The following is a 20,529-nucleotide window of genomic DNA, read 5'->3' as shown; positions in this document are numbered from 1 at the left end:
AGCATCGGCGTCTGAGCTGCAGACTCCAGCCCCGCCACAGCACTTACGGGGAGAGGGGCCGACCGACAGGACCATACAGGACAGTACAAAAACCAGAGGAGAGAGGGAGTGTGGGAGAGATGGACAGACAGAGAGAGAGTGGGGAAAGGGAGAGTGAAAGCAGGGGAGTGAGAACAAGAGTGGTAGAGTGCAAAAAGGAGAGACAAAGAAGGAAAGATGGAAAAAGTGAAAGAAGAGAGAAGGGAGAGAGGGAGAAAGAAAGAAGGAAAGATGGAGAAAGTCAAAAGAAGGAAAGAGAGATAGAGAGGAGGTAAGAGAGCAGATGCAGGCTCAGCAGACTCTGTGATGGTGAGGCTGAGGGCCCTACAGCAGAAGTAGGGCCCTACAGCAGAAGGCCCCTCAGATCTCTGCCAGACAAGCGTGTGTGTGTGTACGAGTGTGTGCGTGTGTGTGTGCACGCGCGCTAATGCGCAGTGGTGTCAGAGATGATCTCATTTCCAATATTTCTATAAAACAGAATTAACCAGGCACATGAAATTTGTCACTTGCTCTCTGCCTTGCTCTCTCTCTCACAAACACACACACACACACACACACAGGGTAGTTTATGATTGCATCACCGCTTCACCTCCCCCTCCCCCACTGTCCGGGGTGCAGTCTCGGTTTTGTCACTCCTCACATCCACCTGTTTCCCCGTCCCTGTGGGAGAGGCCGGATTACCCAATACTCCCTCCCCCTACGCCTCTGCCTCCCATTGTGAAGAAACCCAATCGACAGACTCCATTTGCCCATCCCCCTTGCCTACCCCCGGCCCACCCCCCCCCCAAATCAATCTCCCCATATTATTATTTTTTAAAGACCAGTCTTCCAATCTGTGCATCGTCACTCCCCACCTGCCCGCACCCCCCCCCCCCCTTCTTTATTTTCCAAGGAGAGCCTATCGATTCTCTCCACGGCTTTCTCAGCACAACACCCACTTATACGAGGGGAGGGGGGGCCGACTGACGAGGAGCCATCTTTGCTGACGCACTGAAAGAGAGAGAGAATGAGTGAGAGAGTGAGTGAGAGAGAGAGAAAGAGAGAGAGAGAGAGAGAGAGAGAGAGAAGCATTGAGGGAGGGGGGCTGGAGAAAGTAGGGAACCCCCACCCACAACCCACAACCCCCAATAAATGTCTGTAACAAGGGGAAACACAAGGTGAACCAGAGTGGGATTTGGAAGCGCAACTGTATTTTTTCCATCAGATTGCAGTCTTTTGAGGAGACAGAAGTGTTGAGTGAACTGAAAAAACAGGCCCTGCTCTGTGGGGGTAAATAAGGAAGTCTGCTACAGCCAATAAGCCAGAGGAAGAAAAGAAAGAAAAGAGGCGACAGCCCAGCCCGTCTTTTACTGAATAAAATAATGACAAAGGGACTGGTGTCCTTCTGTCTTTCAGGTTCTTTCTTTCATGTCTGTTGTTACAGCAAAGTTAACTACGCAGGAGACTATTATTTCTCAGAGAAGGGAGAGATTACATCTGTTTGCAGCCTCACAGAGACGCTCTTCCAGTTTTCTGTAAAATAAAACATCTTGTGAATGTGGCCGGTCTAATTTTAACCCCCACTAAGCAGGGAGCACCGCGCCCCAGACACACAATCGCTGCCTGACTTTCTCAGGTTTTTGTTCATTTTGTTCAAACGTTTCGTACGCCAGAGCAGGAAGCGTAACCTTTAATTAGCGTCGGGCAAGGCTGACCTTTATGACACACATGTTGGTCAGAGGTGAAATATTTAAAAAAAAAATAATACAAGTAAAAAAAAATTTAAATAGAAGGGAAAATAAAAAAGGGCAACTACAACTGCAGCCATTTTGAGTAAATAGTGCATCGCACAATGTTACCTTGTCATGAAGACCCACTGGCATTTTAACAAAAAAACGAAACTAATAATTAAGTTAAACGTTCATCCAAGACCCACCGTTCTACTCGGAGGTCCAGTGGAATGGACGCTGTGATGCGTTTCTGAGCAGAACAGCGCAGACAAAGGTAGCAGAAGGTGCTCTCCCATAACAACATGCTTTGAGGACCACGAATGCAGTATTTCTGTTCTTTTTATGTAAAGGCAAGTCTTCTTTCATGAGCTGCTTCTGTAACCTGTGCCAGCTAAGAACCACTGTAACAGCACGTTCGTGTCTATTCAAATCAAACCAAATGCAAAAATCAACAGATGTTTTTAAACTGGCCGGAAGACACAGTTTGCTTTCAAATGCTGGCAGAAGTTTTAAAAAAACGTATAAATAAATTTCAAAAATTTAGTCCAGCTGAACTACATTCTACATTTTACTGCACCTTACTTGACTGTTTGCATTTTTTGTGGTGCTATTGTGCTATTTTGTGTGTTTCTGACTGGTCACCCGAAGAAACAGCGGTTCACTGGTTACCCCAAGCTTTAACACTGGGTATTCTCAAGCAAACCAAACCTGTGTGCAGCCCAACTAATATTAGCCACTGCACTGGAGCCCAGCCAAAATTCATTCTAATTGAAGAGAATTCGCCATTTTAATTGATTACACCACGTTTTGTTAAATGGCCACAGACTGCGGATTGCACATTATTGTGGTCTATTTTCAACCATTTTCTGCCATATCACTAAATATGGCCTCCAGTTCTCGCACAGAGGCTCGGTAGGAGGGGCTACGTCGAGTGTGACGGATGCATGAGTGGAGGCTGCTGCCATGACAACTCAGCTGTGAAGGAAATAGGGGGAAGAAGGAAAAAAAAACTCAGATCCAAACAGCCTGAGGATTCAGGAGGTGAAGAAATCGCAGCAACGGGACGTGAGACACAGACACGAGGAAACAGCCAATAACCAATAACCCGTGTTCCAGTAGCGACAACGGTTTCTCTCTCCTATCTCCCTCTTGCTCTCTCTGTCACTCTCTCTCTTTTTCACAGTCCCCCCCCCACAGCTTCAGTCTCCTTCACACATAATACATTTTCACACCTCTCCCCGATGATATCGCAGGCTGCAACGCGGTCTAATGCAGGGCTTTTTGTTAAAAATATATGCATCTTTAAACGCCCCGTCCTAGCAGTCAAGCAGATGGAACATATTTGTCAAGAGGGCATCTTAACCGCACAATGCAATAACTGTCAGAACAATGACTTGGAGACTCACGAGAAGCGAAACCACAGCAGCGGCAGCAGCAGTAGCCATGGTCTGTGGCAAGGCCAGGCCTTCACACGCCACCCTGAGAGCTGAGGCTGCTTTCAGACAGACTGCTGAGTCAGTTTCCTGGTGCCAGTTTCCAAATGAAAAGGCTCAGGAGTGTACGTTTGCGGGCCGACCGCTGGAGGAGGTCAAAATGGCCACTCCAGCGAGGTCCAATTAACGGTGCAAACCCACCGGTAAAACCCACCCTTATAGATGCATCACGTTCACAGCTCAAATATAATGCTCCCTGCTGCAATGCAACTGGCTTCTGCCCCAAAAAGGCACATATATACATGTGTGCAAGAATATGGACGTGTCTGTGTGGGTGTGCATGTGAGTGTGTGCCTGTGTGTGTGTGTATAGCATGTAGCCTACATGAGACTCCAGGGGTGGGAGGGGCTTTTACCCTCTGCTCACATGACTCTCAGTTCCCATCTCTGCCCAAAACAATGGGCCTTCCTTCCGGGACACATCCTGCATGACAGGGGGTCAGGGTTGCACCAGCCAGCCTAGCCTGCCTAGTTCCTTTTTCTGGAACGTGTCTGCTTCCTGTAGTCACACTGGTCTTTTCACAGTTTCTAACTGTGACTTTACATGGAACATTCTCTTTAAACAACAGACAGCAGCGAGTCTGCTTACCATAGATGGCGCCAGCAGCAGCAGCCTAGAATGCTCCTCCAACTCTGCCAGATAAAAAGGCCCGCGAATCCCGCCAGGTTTCCGTGGCGATGCATATCGGCGCTCAACATGGAAGTTTATCCCTTTAATTTCCTGCTCTGATGAATATGACATGCCTCTCCCCACAGGTTACCCTCATTATAAGATGAGTAATTTCCTGAAACAGCCAACTGAGCTGGCAATGCAATAAGGAAGATATCCTTATTGTCCTAATAAAAAAAAAATCGAAAACACATTTTGGGATGGAACGCAGATATTTCTGTTTGTATATTCCCACTGGTGGTGACCTGGGATTTTATACAGAAAAATGGAGGGGATTCCCAACGCTTCTCGTTTTTCACCTTGACCTATGACCTCACACCTCTCCTCCAATGGCAGCCTCCAGGTTCATCTTGTGGCAGCCGGCGGTCCAAGCCCATCCCCTAAATTAGCGCTTCACATTTCCTCCAAGTTGCGCTGGCGTGGATAAATGAACACACGAGTGCGATGGGAAGTGTTCTGCTGACCGTCGGGCGTCGGCCGGGTCTGCTACCCCACCACAGGAGTACTGGCTGGCTTAGTGGTAGCAGAAGGCTGTCCCTCAAGAGCCGTATGGTTGCAACGCGCCCTGCAGTGGAACAGCTGAAACTAGCTCCAGAGAGGGGGCAACGGCAGAGGGGTTGGATGGAGTTGGCTCATGACACCGACACCCCAGTTTGATGGTCATGTTCTGGGCCGCGACCACGGAAAACTCCGCGCTGGTGAACCTCTACTGTACAAGCGTGACCGCACGGAGCCTCACTGCACTTTCCTCCCCAGTTTGGAATGCCCAATGGCGAGTTTGGGCCTGTCCCGCAGCGGCGGGTTCAGAAGGGAGGAGGACCAGGAATGCGCCTCCCCCGAAACACGCAGGATCTGCTGACTGCACCTTTTCCCCTCTGCGGTCTGCTGACTAACGTCCTGCAGCAGCTCCGCCGGAGGCCTGTGCAGCTGCTGATGGGAGATCGCACTGAGCAGACTGCCCAGAGGTGTCGCTGTTGAGCAGGGACCCCTCTCCAAATGAACCCTTCCCCAGGGGCAAAGCTATGGTCAAAGCATGTGCAGTCTCATGAGAGTCCAGCACAGTTAAAGAAAAAAAAAGTTTAGTATGTTTTGAGTGGAGAGGCAAAATCCAAATGTTAGTAGTTTTGAATTTTTGAACGTTTCCACATTATTTTCTGTAACTCAGTAAACATGCTATTTCTGTCGTTTGAGGTGCACTGTGGGATGGTGCTTTTGCTGCGAGCGCATAAATAGAAGATATCCGCCGGTGATTTGAATACGGCCGACTCAGAGGGCTCTCCTGGCTCGATCCCACACAGAAAAGATGCTATTTGTAGCAGCAAACACGAACCCCTCACCGCCCCCTCCACCTCCTCACACAGGATGAGCCAGAAGAGCACGCCTACACTTCGAAAATCAGAACCTTTATCGTCCCGGTTGCATCACCGAGGAGAGGCTCCACAACCACACAAGCGGAAGTGCAAATGGCTCTCAGGTACGGAGAAACTGGCCTGCCGAAAAATTCAGCCACCTTTAACGGAGGCTCCTAGCACAAACGTGCCACAGACTGACCGACAGGCAGGCAGCGTTGAGTCCGTATCCGCAAAACATCCACGAGTAGCAGAGCTGATCTAGGATCAGGCTTCGCTGTCTATATCTCAACATTACCCATCATGAGGCAGAAGGCAAAACTGATCCCAGATCAGTGCTCCTCCTCTGAGTAGCTTCATTAATATGAGCCCTGTAAAAACTTTATCCTTTTCCAGGCTCTTGAATGAAGCTTCAAGGCTAGCAGATAATAAACGTAAGCTAAAGCAAGGCCATGCGTGAAAGTGCACTCAAATCACATACACCTCGCAGTGGCCACACGAACAGCAAAGTCAGCACCTGAATTGCATATCCTTGCAGCTGGTATAAGAACACAGTGACTTTTTGCATTTAGAACCAGCAACATGACGACTAGCTACTGTACTGCAAGATAATAATCTTTGAAGGGAGTGACATTTAAAAAAAAAAAAAAACACACCATTGTTGTCTATCTATAACCATTATGACTGCTGAGGAAAGTCCAACAATTCAACAGGCAATTTGTCTGAAATCAACCTCAGACACATCACATTCAACATACACATCTCTTTATTTAAAATCCCTTTTATTGTGTTAGTTTTAAAGAATGATTTGGGATAAAAGTGCCCTTCCCGTCTGTCTGATACAGCACGCTGTATTATTTCCCAGAAAAGCCTGCAGGGAGAAAGCCGATTGGTCAGTTGGTTGGTATGGTGAAGCTCCAGGAGATACTGTACAATTTATTCTGGAAGCTGAAGCAGAGATCCCAGAAGAGTTCCATATACGATATACTGAGCACACAAAAGTTTGCATTATAGACTAAACAAGAAAAGAAATCTGTAAGTGAAATAATACCTTTACTCTACAAGTACAGTAATACTAAGTTACTTTCTAACACATATGCCCCCCTGCACATACACACACACATACACACGTATGCATGCATGCACATGCACATACTTCCTGCTCACACAAAAATTTCTCGCACATGCACAAGCACACAAACTTAGTTTGGACGTGCACGCACACAGACGCACAGACGCACACACACACAGACACACACACACACGCCACTCCCGCCGCACTGCACAGTCATTGGCCCGTGAACATTTCACTGTACGGCATATCTGCACCACTGCTTATTTAGGTTGCTGTATCTGTGGCCGTGCTGGTTCTGCCTCGTCCCCTGGTGTGTTCAGCGGCACAGCACACTGAAACGGCCCAATCACGCTTCCTCTGGGTGCCAGAGCCTTCCACATGAGCCCACTCAGGCCCTCAGACCTTCACAAGTGCCTTTTTTAAACAGGCATCTATCTGGACGCCTGGGCCAGTAAATACTGCACACAGAGGACCGCTCCGGTGGATTCGTATTTCCCGCCATGTTTAATGGACAGAGCTGAGCCCAGTGGGCACTGTGGAACAATGAATGCTTTACTTTCAGCTCAACCTTGTTTTTCACAGACCTGAATTGATTCTTTAAAAAAAAAAAAAAAAAAATGACGTGGCATGATCAACTTGACCCAGGTCTCATGTTTGGATCGAAATGCCAGCGGCAGCCACACAAAACAAGCCCCTGTTGTTGTTTCCATGTTTTATTTTGGAGTCTTCCTTTCCGTTCACTCTGCACTCTGGTTGGCTGCCGACAACGCTGCTTACATAACTGATCATTGATCAATCGGTTGAGCCAGTAGGCCCATATTAGTTGGTTCAGCTGTTACAAGCCGTTGCAAGCACAGGTAATGGTTGACCTAGGCTGAACTTCGGGTTAGGTCCGCAACAACTGTTATATAAATGTCTCCTAACCCAAATATCTGGTACACTTATTTGATTGTTGTCTCCATTCCAGACTCTCGGGACTCATCTACACACACTACAGATGGACTTCTTCCTCAGTAAAGAGGAAATATCTGAGAGACATGACACCACTCCCACATAGCAGGGTGACCGAGCAGAAGGGGAAAGTCACATGACAACAGAAGAGTTGGTGTAGAAAACACCACTGACTATGATGATAAGAATTTTATTATTTAAAAAAAATAAATTTAGCCATTGATGTAGAAGCCTACATTTAGGCTACATGTAGCTACTGGACAGTAAGAGTGCATATTGGGATTTTGTGATCAGAGGATGCTGAGTATGGCTGGACTGGGTTGAGTAGCACTGGACTGAGAGGAGCCAAAAGTGAACTGTTGAGAAAGAAGAATGCAGAACACACTGCATATATCACCCACACCCTTAAACACAGCGAATGGGACTGGAATACATGAATGAATAAAGAGGCTCATTTATCAAAGCCCACCTCACCACCCCTATCAGGCCACTGACTCATTATCAATAGAAACAAAGCAGGCAAGGCCTCAACTCTGCCCCTCGGCACAGGCTGGAGTGACCTGGATCTCCACACAAGCCGTCTTCACGTTTAGCAATTCTGAAATTGCTTTGCATTCCCACCCTCTCCCCAAAATCCTCAGATCTCAGATGTCAATCCATCTGCGTTTCGATGAGCAACAAAAGTGACCCGCCACTTTGTAGGGAACGGTTTACGCGTTTTTGCTAAATTTCCAGCGTGAAATGCAGAGTCCGTCCTGCTTAAATTGCATAAATGCCATTCCAACAGAGCCTCCATTCATGCTTGACACTCATAAGGCAGGGGATATCCATTGTACCTCCCAACACCTGCTCTAGGATACATTCAGTGATTTTTTTTCCTCTCAGTTTGACATTCCTGGTCACTTGCTTGCGTCACAGCGAGATAGGCAGTTTAGATAATCTGAGGCAGGGCCCTCCTGTATTTGACGTGCTTCCTGTTGTGCTCCTGTCACCAGAATACGCCATCTCGTTCGGAGACTGGGTTGGGGGGGGGTCTGTGGGGTCCCTGTGAGGTCACGAGCGGTCGGCCCCATCCCGCCTGCCCGGCAGTGGCAGGAGGCTTGGGGGCAGGCCCCCGGAAGACGGGCGGCACCATGGGAAACGGGAACCGGAAGGGGAAGACGACCATGGGTGGCTCCACCCACGTGCGATCTGGATTTCCTGTGAATCCGGCGTGAGGGTTTATCTGCTGCCGATAGTTAAAGAGAGTGACCCTGGTTGGTCTTCAGTCGAGGCTGGGAGTTGCTGTTTGAGTGTGATGTCTTTTTCTTTGTGGATGGAGCACCACAGAACCCCAACTCCGATTAAGAACCACAGAGAGTTGTTCTCTTAAATATTGCTAGCCGTTCACTCTCAGATTTTGTCTGCATGATACAGTACTGGGCATGTCTAATTGCAGAAAGAAATAACGAAAAAAATGTCCGAAGTAAGGTTTTTAGTTGAATGTACAAAGTGCAAATAGATGGCAGAAGCACACACAGAATATACTTACACAGTACAGCACTTGCTGAACATGTCTACACAAACACAGGTGTAATGATGAGAAAAGGTTTTCTGATTATGAATGCAATATGAGTGATGCATGTCGTGACCCTGCCATTATAATCATAAATAAACAAAGTCAGTTGTGTTCATTTACTAAGGTCACTGACACAAAACAATCCCTGTGTTCGAGGGAAATATTTTTGCCCATGCAACCTCATTCAACTGTTTGCTTTATGGTTGTTCTGTGTAAAAATCAGATCCGTTCTAACACAACCCTCAAATTTTCCGCAAAATTTGAACCTACATTTCTTCCTGTTCGGATAACGACCAAGGCACAATTCCACATTGTTATGTTCATTTAGTCATTTTTTTCCTTAAATCCAGGCTTTCTTTAACACATCTTGGTGTTTCGCCTTACTATCCTGAATGACAACCCTCTGGTCCATCAAACAAAGAGTCAAATTTGTAATAATTCGACTTCCAAATATTGGAAAAATCCACGATACAAACATTTTACTCAGTTCAAATGGATACTGTGATTATATTCCATGCAAAGAGATTTAAAATGACAAGATGGTGCCTGCTCTGCGCATGCAAATCAAACAGCTGACCAGAAAACGGCATGAATAACAATTCCAATTCAGTGAATCTCAAATATTATGTAAGACACAAATGTGGAGCTCTGCCTGTGGTTACACCACAACGGGAAAAATGCGCATACCAACTCCGAAGAAAATCAGAGCGAAAATAAGTCTGATTTCAAATGGTATCTGCCCATAAGCCATTATTTTTTATTTGTTTACAGTACATTCTCTGCTCTACCTTGTGTATAAATACACCACAGACTATACAATTAATACATTGTACTACTTTGTTTGTATTACTACCTTAATAGTACAGCATTTATTTCTGAAAGTCTATGCCACGTATGATAATTACAGCTGGGTAACACGCAAACACACTCTCTATTAATAAGACCCTGCTATTAAATTGTCCCTTGTGAGGCAAAGTTCCATTGAACTCAAACGAATTGCATCGAGCTTGGTCTCCGTCTGAAATGGAATCTTAGCGGGAATGGCCGTTTCTCATCGGCCAGAGCCACACTGGCTGTCCCGTGTCTATCAGCTACAACGGGCCGTTTCTGTGAGTCACAGAAGCAAGCACACCGTTCCTTCACAAAGCTCTATCTCTCTCGCCATTTCACATCGGGTTGCGTCAAGCCAGACACAATGAGAAACAAATCCTAAATTTTTTTTTTTCATTTATATCCAGGTTAGTTTCAGAAGGAGAAAAAGCATTTGAAGGAGGCCAAGCACCAAAAAATACAAAACATTTTAAAAGACGGTGCAGGCGTCATGGTGGGACACATTATTCAGGACACGGGGAGTAGAGAGGGCCTGATGAGGAAAGGCATTGATCCTGCCGAACAGGCACACAAGGCCACATTCCCCCTGGGACTGCCAAACCAATCCGACGAGAGGAGCAGGCCTTTTCAGACGCATCCTGATCTGCCTTTGAGAGACTTCTAACAGATAGCAGCGCGCGGTCGATATGGCTATGCAAATGTCACAATCTGGGCGATTGCATCCTGTGGGTGCTCAGTGTGAGCGTGTGCGTGCGCGCGTGCGCACACGCCGACAGGTTTTAAATTCCTGTTTTCGCTAACTCTAAGGACTGCGTGTTCCCCAGCTGTGGGTGATCAATTGTCACAAGCGACTATATGCTAATCCCATGCTACACATTGCATGCTAACAGTTCAGCATCATATCTTCTCTTCAATTTAAGATGAATGCCAACGCAATTCTTTAAAAAAAAAACAAAAAAACAACTGAATAAAAAATCAACCCGACTCAAGCAAGCCTTCGGCAGCAGTACAGGGTAAGCGTGGTCTTTGTGCGCTGTAGACGGACGCTGCCAGTACAATACACCAGCATGTGACCCATCTCGTCACCGCGCATCTGCAGGCTGTCGGACCCAACTCGATGGAGAAATTCAATACACCTGACGGGTATCATTTTAATTACACGCATGTCAACGCCATCTGTGGGGACCTGGGCAGGCGAGCACTGAAATATGCAGGAGCTCAGCAGCGTTGGCTTTCGTGTTTGCACCACCTCCTCACTCAGAGCACTGCACCGGGGGTGCAAGCAGCGTGCTAAAGGAGAGAAATATCAAGTACCCAAAAGCGCATCTGCGCTGACAAACTGTTAAATTAGGCTCCGGCCCCGGCTCCTTGCGCCGCCGCCACAATTAAACAGCCGCGGGGGCGAATGCAGCGAGGGGACGCTTCCAGTGGTCCAATCACAGGAGAGACCAACACGCTGCATAAAGGCACGCCTTTCAACTCATTTTTATCATTTTCTTTCTTTTACATTCTGTCCATTTTTCAGACCTCGGGATATGAAACACTTTGACAATCCCATTTATATGTAGTGACACGAAAACAGAGATAATAATAATAATAATATATTGAGATATGCTATGCAATTTTCTATTTCTTCAATTGCGGTGGCACCATAGATTTACTGGTTAATACTAAGGAGAATGCGTAGGTTCAACCTCAGTGACACCGCTGACTGACTGGTTAATACTAATGAGAGTGTGAGGGTGCAACCTCAGTGGCACCACAGATTTACTGGTTAATACTGATGGGAGAGTGAAGGTTCAATCTGAATAACAACACTGATTCACTGGTTAGTACTAATAGGAGAGTGAAGGTTCATGAAACCAATTATGGGTGGAGCTACCACGTGCAGCCAATAGCAGACTGGTTTAGAAGACAGTGAATATCGCTGGTTTAAAACAGTGAGTCACTGAAACAAACATAAGAACTCCACCCATTACGGATTTCATGATGTCTCACTGTCAACTCTTCCAGGTGATAGCTTCCATTTCATTATGCTTTGTCAACTGTTCTGATAATTAGGAATGGATAATTAGGAATGGATTCTGCTTTTTCAGAAATGTATTCTGTATCTGAAATCTACTACGTGTCTCTATAGTTCCTCTATTTGGACACATATAACAGGTAATTGGTCATGATTAACCATTCATTAGGCCTAAACCAATCATAATGAGTCTGGCAGAAGTAATGGCAGTAGACTGTTCAATCAATCAAACACATTTTCTCCTTGCAAACCACCTTTTGGCATTCCAGACTCCAGATTCCCCATAAAACTGTAGACAGGACTCAGCTGATAATTTTGATTAAATAAAAAAGTTTAATGAGAAATATTTAGAAATGTTGACTTGACAACATTAATTTGACACAAATTAAATTAATTTAGTAATTAAATCAACAGCTTTCCTATAATAGACATACCACAATAAGCCACAACCTTCTAGAGTATTTCAGCAGGAATATGCTCATATTTTACAGGATAGACAATTTATTACTGACTTATTATCATAAATAATAATATGAATGGATAAATACTTGTCATTAGTCTTGAGCTTTACTCTGTGAATCAATACACACAATTCAGTGTTATCAATCATTAAAAGAGATGATTTGGGTAATTCAATGGGATGATTGTTAATGATTGCTTAAAAGGTGGCTTCTGAAGGAGCTGTATCAGCATCCTGCCAGGGGAGGATTGAATTACAGTCTGCGAAACCCGGACACTGAAATTGCAGGGCCCTATAACGCATGGGAGATAGGGGTAAGTAGGAATATCAACTAACGTTTAACTCCTTTCTCCTGGCAGCTAGACTGAAGTCTCATGTGGTAATCATCACAATATTCAACGTACCTAAAGCCAAAATAAGAATACATAAAAAGGTAAACGTTTTAGGATTTTCCTGCGGATTCCATAAATTATATTATATTTAACATGGATGACATTTAACATATTTGACAATGTTCTGGTCAGTTCATTTCTTGAAGCCCAGCTGCCAGTGTTAATTTGGGAACTAGCAGGTATGTTAATAAATTCATTATTTTGTTGTAACATTCATTCTTCTTTATTTTACACAACTCGGGCTTTATAACAAACTGACACTGTATACGCAACATATTTATAGTATATGTATAAGTATACGATAAAATCTGACAAAAAAACACTCATCAAACATTTGTTTGCAGTCATTAACGCAACGATGAGTCAATGATATACTAAGACGAGAAATGCGCGATGCGGAGGCAACGTTTTATTAGTATGAAAAAACAATGTTATTTTCATGCTTGAGGACATTGTGTACAAGGCCTACCTAGGCGGTCTCACTTGGACTGCTACACAGACTGTGTACAGGTAAAAAAAAGATCCTACCCAAGGCGTGAGGTATTAAAGGTTATCTCAGAGTAAACCGATCATAAAGGCTTCCGTGGGGTCTCTGTGTAGTGTCTTTCCAGAAAAACAATGGAAAACACATATCATTCATCCAAAGCGTACGTCTACGCCCCCTCCTCAGCCTTCCGCTGACAATCCCTGAACGAGGGAACGGGGATGACCACGCGACCAAAAGTACTGTCATCTAAAGGCATATATGAAAAACACAGGGGCCTTCACAAATGGCCTACATCTCTCTCCGTTCGGTAAATGTTTTCTGCGATACTAAACGCACCGCCCGTTTCATTATCCGAACCTAATCTTACATAGGGTGCACACATAACCTACTGCAAGATGTAGATGTCTCCCTTCGCTGTCACGTGTCCCGGACCAAACCTCGGCCATAGTAACAGAATTGCTTCGAAATGGGAGTGGCTGTTCTTTTTTTCCCTTAACGCGAGTATTAGCTACCATGGAATGCTAGATTATTAGAACCGCGTACCAAAATGTATCTGATGGATAGTATTTCAGTTTAACAACGAACTGAATCTTAACGAGTAGTTTTATAACATTAGTATTATATTACTATTAGATCAATAGTTGTATAAATATTGTTTTAAAATAATGCGGTTATTAGCTATATACGCTGTTTCGTAAAAGATTATGCCAATGCGCGTCCACACGATTGGCTAGCGTTCAGAGATCATAATGTGATTACTGGAATTAGCCACAGCAACTGAAATTGGCGTTTTTTGTTGTTACCTTGCAGTTTTCATCTTATCTCAGCTCGCCAAATGGGGAAGAAAATACAGATACCTAAACCCTGATATAAGGGCCTACACGAAAATGCCATTCTCTCATTTTTAAGGGCGGATCTTGAACTGCATCAATAATATAACACAAGAACAGGCATACTTCTAGCGGGTGACATAGCAATAATGTTTATCTACATTACAAAATAAATTCAATTCTCAATAACACGCCACCACTTTGCTAGCAAGCTAATGCTAAAGTCAAACAAATGCCCTCTAATAACCTCTCCAAAATTTTGTAAAATGTTGTGACATACATCAGCAACACAACGACATAACTGAATATATCCGACTAAATGTAACTAAACGCCAACTAGATTGCTACCATATTTAGCTTGTTCTACAGCATTACTGAGTAGCTACTGCTAGCTAGATACATTTGTACATGCAGCATCATGCTGAGCATGTAGCTGGAACAAATGAATGTGCCAACTGAATCGTTTTAAAAACGAAGGGTTGCAAGACAGTGTCTTTGAGCTGTAGCTACATATGCTCCTTGCGGTAATTAAACCATCATAGCAATCGACCTTCATGTGCAAGCGTGCACACCTAGCTAACCATTGCTACACTATCCGATGCTTACAGCTTGCTACCCTTATTTTACCCGCAGTGCATCCATAGCGCATTCACAGCCAATACCACATCCCTGTCATATGCTGTTTTGTGACAGCCTCCTGCAAGAAAACACAAGATTACAGTACAATGTATGACACATTGTAAGGTATTATCGTGTGCTACCGGCGAGATGTGATCTGTTAGCTAGCTAAGGTTTACACATAATCTGCAGAGTAATGTCATTTTACTTACGTGGTCCGAGTTCCGTTCATTCCCAGACGGTAGTGCTGAGCGAGAAGACATTGTCCCTGAGTGTCCCTACTTTTAGAACTATAAATGATTTGTGTTTATATATATATATTTACAGAATTATATCCAACTGAAAATAACAGTCGACATTGGCCGCTCCGCAGCCGAGCCAGTGTTCCAAGGCAATCAATGCCTTATCCCGCCGGCGAATCCGTGTAGGAGAGTCGAATCCTCTCTCTGCTCGTCGCAGCAGGGACTGGTATCCTCAGACGATCCGCATTTTCAGTGATAAAATACGACAGCAGCAGCAAACGACAAAACAAGATAAGTTCTAACAGTCGACTAAGATTCGTTCATGTTTGGCCAGAATCCACTGTATATAAGCGAATGTCAATACTGTGCATCATTTTGGCATAAAAACAAGCACGACCAATTTCGCCTCCGTTTATCACATAGCCAGCTACCTAGGCAGCCATCCGAAATAATATTGGCCGAAATACTTAATGTCCTTGATTCAATCGCTCAATCGGTCTGGCTATCAACCTGCGTTGAAAAACCAGCCAGCTTGCTGAAAGGCAAAAATCGACAAATAGCTTGCTAGATAATAAAAAACGAATTAACGGGAACGAAAGACTGAGACTCAGCTCACGCTATGCTAAAAATTAAATCTCCCCGTAGAAAAACACATTGAGGAAATATGTATCGGTATACACCTTGTTTTCCGTAAAATAAATAAATAAATAAATACAAAACAGCGGCTTATCTCTAGCTTGGTATATTTAAAAACGGAAAACATGTGCTAGCTACCTAGCCAATAGCAACAACGAAGCTAGCCTCTGGTTTGGGATAAACAAACATCTCCGTTTCAAAACGCACCCCCATAAGGGGTAGCTATTTTGTTAAAAAACAGCCGTCCCCCACCCCCAAAAATATCTTAATAAGAACAGTTCAGTTAAAAAATCTACATCCCGAAATCGTATGACACTTAGGAGAAGGAAGGACGTCAGGAGAAAGAATAGGCACGGCTGCAGTGGACGCTCACACACCCTTCCCCCATTTTCTTAAAGAGACAATCCCTTCATTCATTCATCTGCACCAGCGCTGCTGCGAGCCACACGTACAGTTGGCATTAGATACATCCTGCCAAACGTTCTGCATCATTCAGCCACTGCAGTTTGCTCTCTTCTCCAATGTTAAGATATTTTCCATTATCTTAAAATGTGAAACTAGTCACTAGTTTTGGAAAACTCAATGAAATCACAACAAATTACAACAACAGATTTTGCAGTTCTATACATATTTTGTGTATGCAGTTGTTACGTATGAACTAAAGTAACAGGTTAAACCTGTGATTGCACGGTGCCCGCTGAAGGTAGGTTAAGTTGTTGCAGTAAATGAATGAATAAAGGAATTCATTTTCATAAAACAGACTGTGTCCTTAATGTGAAATGGCTGCAACACAGTCTACGTTTTCATTACTAAGAACGTTTAATAAATGAAAGCTTTTTTACACACAAAAAAGTTGTGACTTGATGAACAAGGAAGTCTGCTCTGAATTAGCAGACCTATTCCTATCTGTGATTGAGGTATACTATTTTTTAAATGATACATACAAACAGAATAAGAGGAAATTGCAACGGTGCGTAACACTTTCATTGCTGAAAGGAGTCAGAGAAGAGTGGTCACTGATGTCCAACTAGCAATTATAGACCTTCCATGGATTTTTATTTATTTATTTGTTTGTGGTGGCGGGGGGGCCTTTTACTATATTATCCTTTCTATACCACCATACAGGACGTCATCATCAATCAACATGACCGCGGTCAAGGTTTTTGCAAACACCTGAGTCACAAATGACAAGCCGCATGTTCTGTATGCTCACAGCTCCTATTCCTTCTGTTTTCTCTCCACACTGAGACTTGTGAATATGAATGGTAGCGTATTTCAGCTCACCCGTAATGAGAGACATGTATCGCCCTGTGTTCTGTTGTTGTCTCTGTTGGCAATCCCATTCCAGTCCTCTTTTTTGTAGTTCACAGGGCTATTTGGTAAGTTGCTGAGTCACACATGGGCACAGGCCGTACTGAGTTCTAGGAACTGGCTGTTATAAAAAGCAGAGAGAACTTCTCTGAGCTCCATTAGTCAGCAACACTCAATAACAATAATTGAACAGTTTTTCTTTCAACACTCAGAGGGAATTATTCAAAAGGACTTCAGTTGGGAACCCTTAATTAGCCATTTTCAATATTTCAAATGGGTTAGCCATGGAGGTGGGTAATGTTTTTTCCACAACCAGGACGGTGAGGGCGGCCTGGGATGTGATTGCAAGTGACGTCTGCACCCAAAGCAGGTCAGAAGAATCAATAGGGATCCGGCCTGGTGGATGCATCCATCTCTGACCCCAAACAAACAGGCTGTACCTCCACAGAAGCTCCCCAGCCTAATTCATGAGGTATATGAAGGTATATGGAGGCTTTACTCAGCTTCCCCAGGTATGAATAAAACAGGACAACTTTGTGACCCTGAATACTACTGGTTCTCATTTAATATCCTTATAACAACTGCCGTGGCCAGTGAACTGTAATTGCAACAAAAACTGAAGTCCACTCATCACTCAGCTTCTGACCAATCATTTGGAAGAGAGCGTCTATATCAGTGGATTCTGTAGCAATCAATATGGTCACATTTTTAAAATGTCACAACAGCCCTCATAAACACAGTGTATTTTATTGTGCATATGCCCATGCCGTACTGTGTATAATGTTTTTGTGTCAACCATATTCAAGCCCATCTACCTCCCTCCTCCCTGGCAGAGACACAGACAAGTACCCATAAGGTTCAGTACAGATGAATCCAAGTAATTATTAGAAGACATCTTAAATGGAATTTTTAACTTTTTAGCAGATTCCAATCAGACATTTTTAGCATGGCCACACAATCATTCAACCTGAATGAGCTAGGTAAGTGAAGTTGTCCTGTTTCACCAAATGGAATAGCAATGAGGTGACACAAAATGGCTGCCACATATCATCAAGGTACTGCAAGCTCCTGACTGATGGTGCAAGTTGCCACTTCCTCATGTCTGTGGAGAGAAGGCTATGTGCGGTAATCACTCATAACATATTGGACTGTACTGAATGAACATTGGTAAAGTTAATCACCTCCCATGTGAACTCCAAGCTGAAGATAATGAGTGACAGTACTGCATACCACAGTCTCAGAAGAAACGGTTCCAAAAGGCTCCTCTGTGTCTCCATAGAGGAACCCTGTCTAGTTCAATGGTTCTTTGTTGGGCAAAATTGTTCAGCCTGGGAGGTTTCACGCTTTTCACACCTACCACAGAGGGTTCTATAAAGACCTTAAAAGGGTTCCCCTATTCCCCAATGGAGACCAGCCAAAGGACCTTTTTCCGAGAGCGCAAAGCTGAGAGGTTGCAAATTCAAATCCCTGGTGGGGACCATCGTTGCAGCCTTGGGTAGTAAGGTACTGTACCTAACATTTTTTCAGCAAATATTCAAGTGTATAAATGGTGAATGTAAGTTATGTAATTTTCTCTGAATCACTTGCTAAGCTAATAAGTAAAGTGCAAAAAATTATAGAATGTTCTTAAATCCTTCAACCATATTAAGTGTACTGATTGTGTGATTTAGTCTAACACTGACCTGGAGCTCCTCAGACTGTGCCCTCGTGAAAGTACATTTTTTCCCACGCAGTTTCTCCTGTGGAAGCTTGCGCTGGGTCTGCTGTCCACATCCCCTCAGCCTCTGAGCATGGATGGGAGGGACCAGGGCACAAAAGCCAATCTGGCAACCACTGGGAGGGGGCCTGGTAAGACTGTGTGGCCAAGGGGCCAGCTGTCCCAGTGCTAGCAAACAGCTCGCGGCTACATGTACAGAGGGGCACCTGGCCCCATATGGCAAAAACAAGCCTGGCTATGAATACCCGTCTGCTCTCAGATCAGAAACATGGGGTGTCCCTACCCCAAATTTACCGCCGTCCAGCTGGACAGGTGCCCGGTAAAAATCAATCCTGGAGAAATATGGCTTCCTGTCCATTCCTCTCCCCGTCATCGCCACAGCCGATGGCAAAGTGCCACGGGTCCTTCACTGAACGGCTACACTTCTGACTCAATCGGCCAGACTGGCTAAAGCACCAAGGCCAGTGTTCAGGCTTTGTCGAGGTCCAGGCCCCATCCAAATACCATGAAGTAGCAGATTCTCTCTCCATCTCTTCCTTGCTTCATTCATCATTTCAACAAATTTGAAATGACTACTACTTGACTGATGTTGCTGCCATATTGCTTCCACCAGTCCATGTTCTACAGAGGGAGAGTGGAAAAAATGTTGTTGTTTTGGCTCTGTGCTCCAGTAAATTGTATTTGAAATAGCACAATGAATATGAGGCTAAACGTGTCAGCTTTAATTTAAGGGCATCTATATCCATATGGGGTGATCTGTGTTGGAATTATAGCCCTTTCTGTATGCAGTCCCACCAGTTTAGGGAACAAAAGTAATGGGATATTTGGCGGTTCAGCTGTTTCTTGGCCAGGTGTGTGTCACTGCATCATTAGTTCATGCACAAGAAAGCTACCAAAAGGTCCAGAGTTGATTCTCGGTGTGGAATTTGCATTTGGAGGCTGTTGCCTCAACAGGAAGGCCAATAAGTGTCAATGCCAGTTAAGTAAAGCAGGCCGTCATGAGGCTGAAACATCAGAACAAATAGATCAGAGACATCAATTTATTCTGATTCTGATTAAAATCAATGTGTGATACATTGCCAGGAACGAAGAATGCACTGGTGAGCTCAGCAATAGCAAACTACCTGGTAGACCATGGAAGACCAGTAGTGGATGAACAAAGAATACTTTAAATTGTGAAGAAAAACCCTTTTCAACTGTCGAACAGATTACGTACACTCTCCAGGATGTAGGCATAGATGTGTCAAAGTCAGAAATAACAAGAAGACTACACCAGCATAACCTCAGAGGGTTAATCACAAGATGCAAGTTACTGATAAGCCTCAAGAACAGAATGGCCATGTTACAGTTTGCTAAAAATGTACATTAATACAACTGCAGAGTCATGGAACAAAGTTTTATGGACCAATGAGATAAGGATTAACCTGTTCCAAAAGTAATGAAAAGGGGAAAGTGTGGAGAAAGAAAGAAACTGCTCAAGACCCGAAGCACCCTGCCTCATCTGTGAAACATGGTGGAGGTAGTGTTATGGCTTGGGCATGTTTGACTGCCACTGGAACCAATTCACTTCTCAGTATTGATGATGCAACTGCTGAAAGCAGCAGCAACGTGAATTCTGGAGTGTACATAAACATTTTATCTGCTCAGATCCAACTAAATGCCTCAAAGCTCATTGGACTACACCTGACCTTGCAGCAGTACCGTGACCCAAACATACTGTTAAAGCAACCAAGGAGTTTTTCAGGGCCAAAAAGTGGAATGTTCTTGACTGGCCCTGAACTGAGCCCCCTGAGGCCAATGGAGCATGTGTTTTTGTTACTAAAGGCAAGACTGAAGGCAAAACACCTCAGAAAAAAACAGGGACTGAGGATGGCTGCAGTACAGGCCCGGCAGAGCAACACCAGAGAAGATACCCAGCATCTGGTGATGTCTATGGGTCTAAAGCCTAAGACCTTGGTGCTTGCATACCAGGCAGCTAAGGGGTCAGCACCAGGGTACATTCAGAGGATCATCAGACCCTACACACCAGCCAGACCTCTCCGTTCTGCCACCTCTGGACGCTTGGCACCTCCCCCTCTTCGCGTCTGCACTTCCCGCTCCCGTCTGCTGTCTGTCCTGGCCCCTCGCTGGTGGAATGAC

At 44.6% G+C, this 20,529-nt stretch overlaps 1 protein-coding gene across 5 annotated transcripts in view; it reads right to left on the bottom strand.

Annotated features, from left to right (window-relative positions):
• mark4b (MAP/microtubule affinity-regulating kinase 4b) overlaps positions 1-15,760 on the bottom strand; it is a 59,705-nt gene extending 43,945 nt beyond the window's left edge. For 4 of the 5 annotated variants that reach the window (XM_064303523.1, XM_064303525.1, XM_064303526.1 and 1 more), the window contains exon 1: positions 14,697-15,759. In XM_064303523.1, the coding sequence (XP_064159593.1) occupies positions 14,697-14,747 (51 nt within the window). In that variant the 5' untranslated portion in view covers positions 14,748-15,759. Of the gene's footprint in view, positions 1-14,696 lie in introns of all 5 variants that reach the window. The other variant, XM_064303524.1, reaches the window with a different exon arrangement.
• Positions 15,761-20,529: the final 4,769 nt, after the last annotated feature.

This window comes from Anguilla rostrata, chromosome 12 (genome assembly GCF_018555375.3).
Source record: "Anguilla rostrata isolate EN2019 chromosome 12, ASM1855537v3, whole genome shotgun sequence".
NCBI classification, from domain to species: Eukaryota; Metazoa; Chordata; class Actinopteri; order Anguilliformes; family Anguillidae; genus Anguilla; species Anguilla rostrata.
Note: the sequence above shows the minus strand (reverse complement) of the source record. Positions and strands in the feature narration are given on the sequence as shown.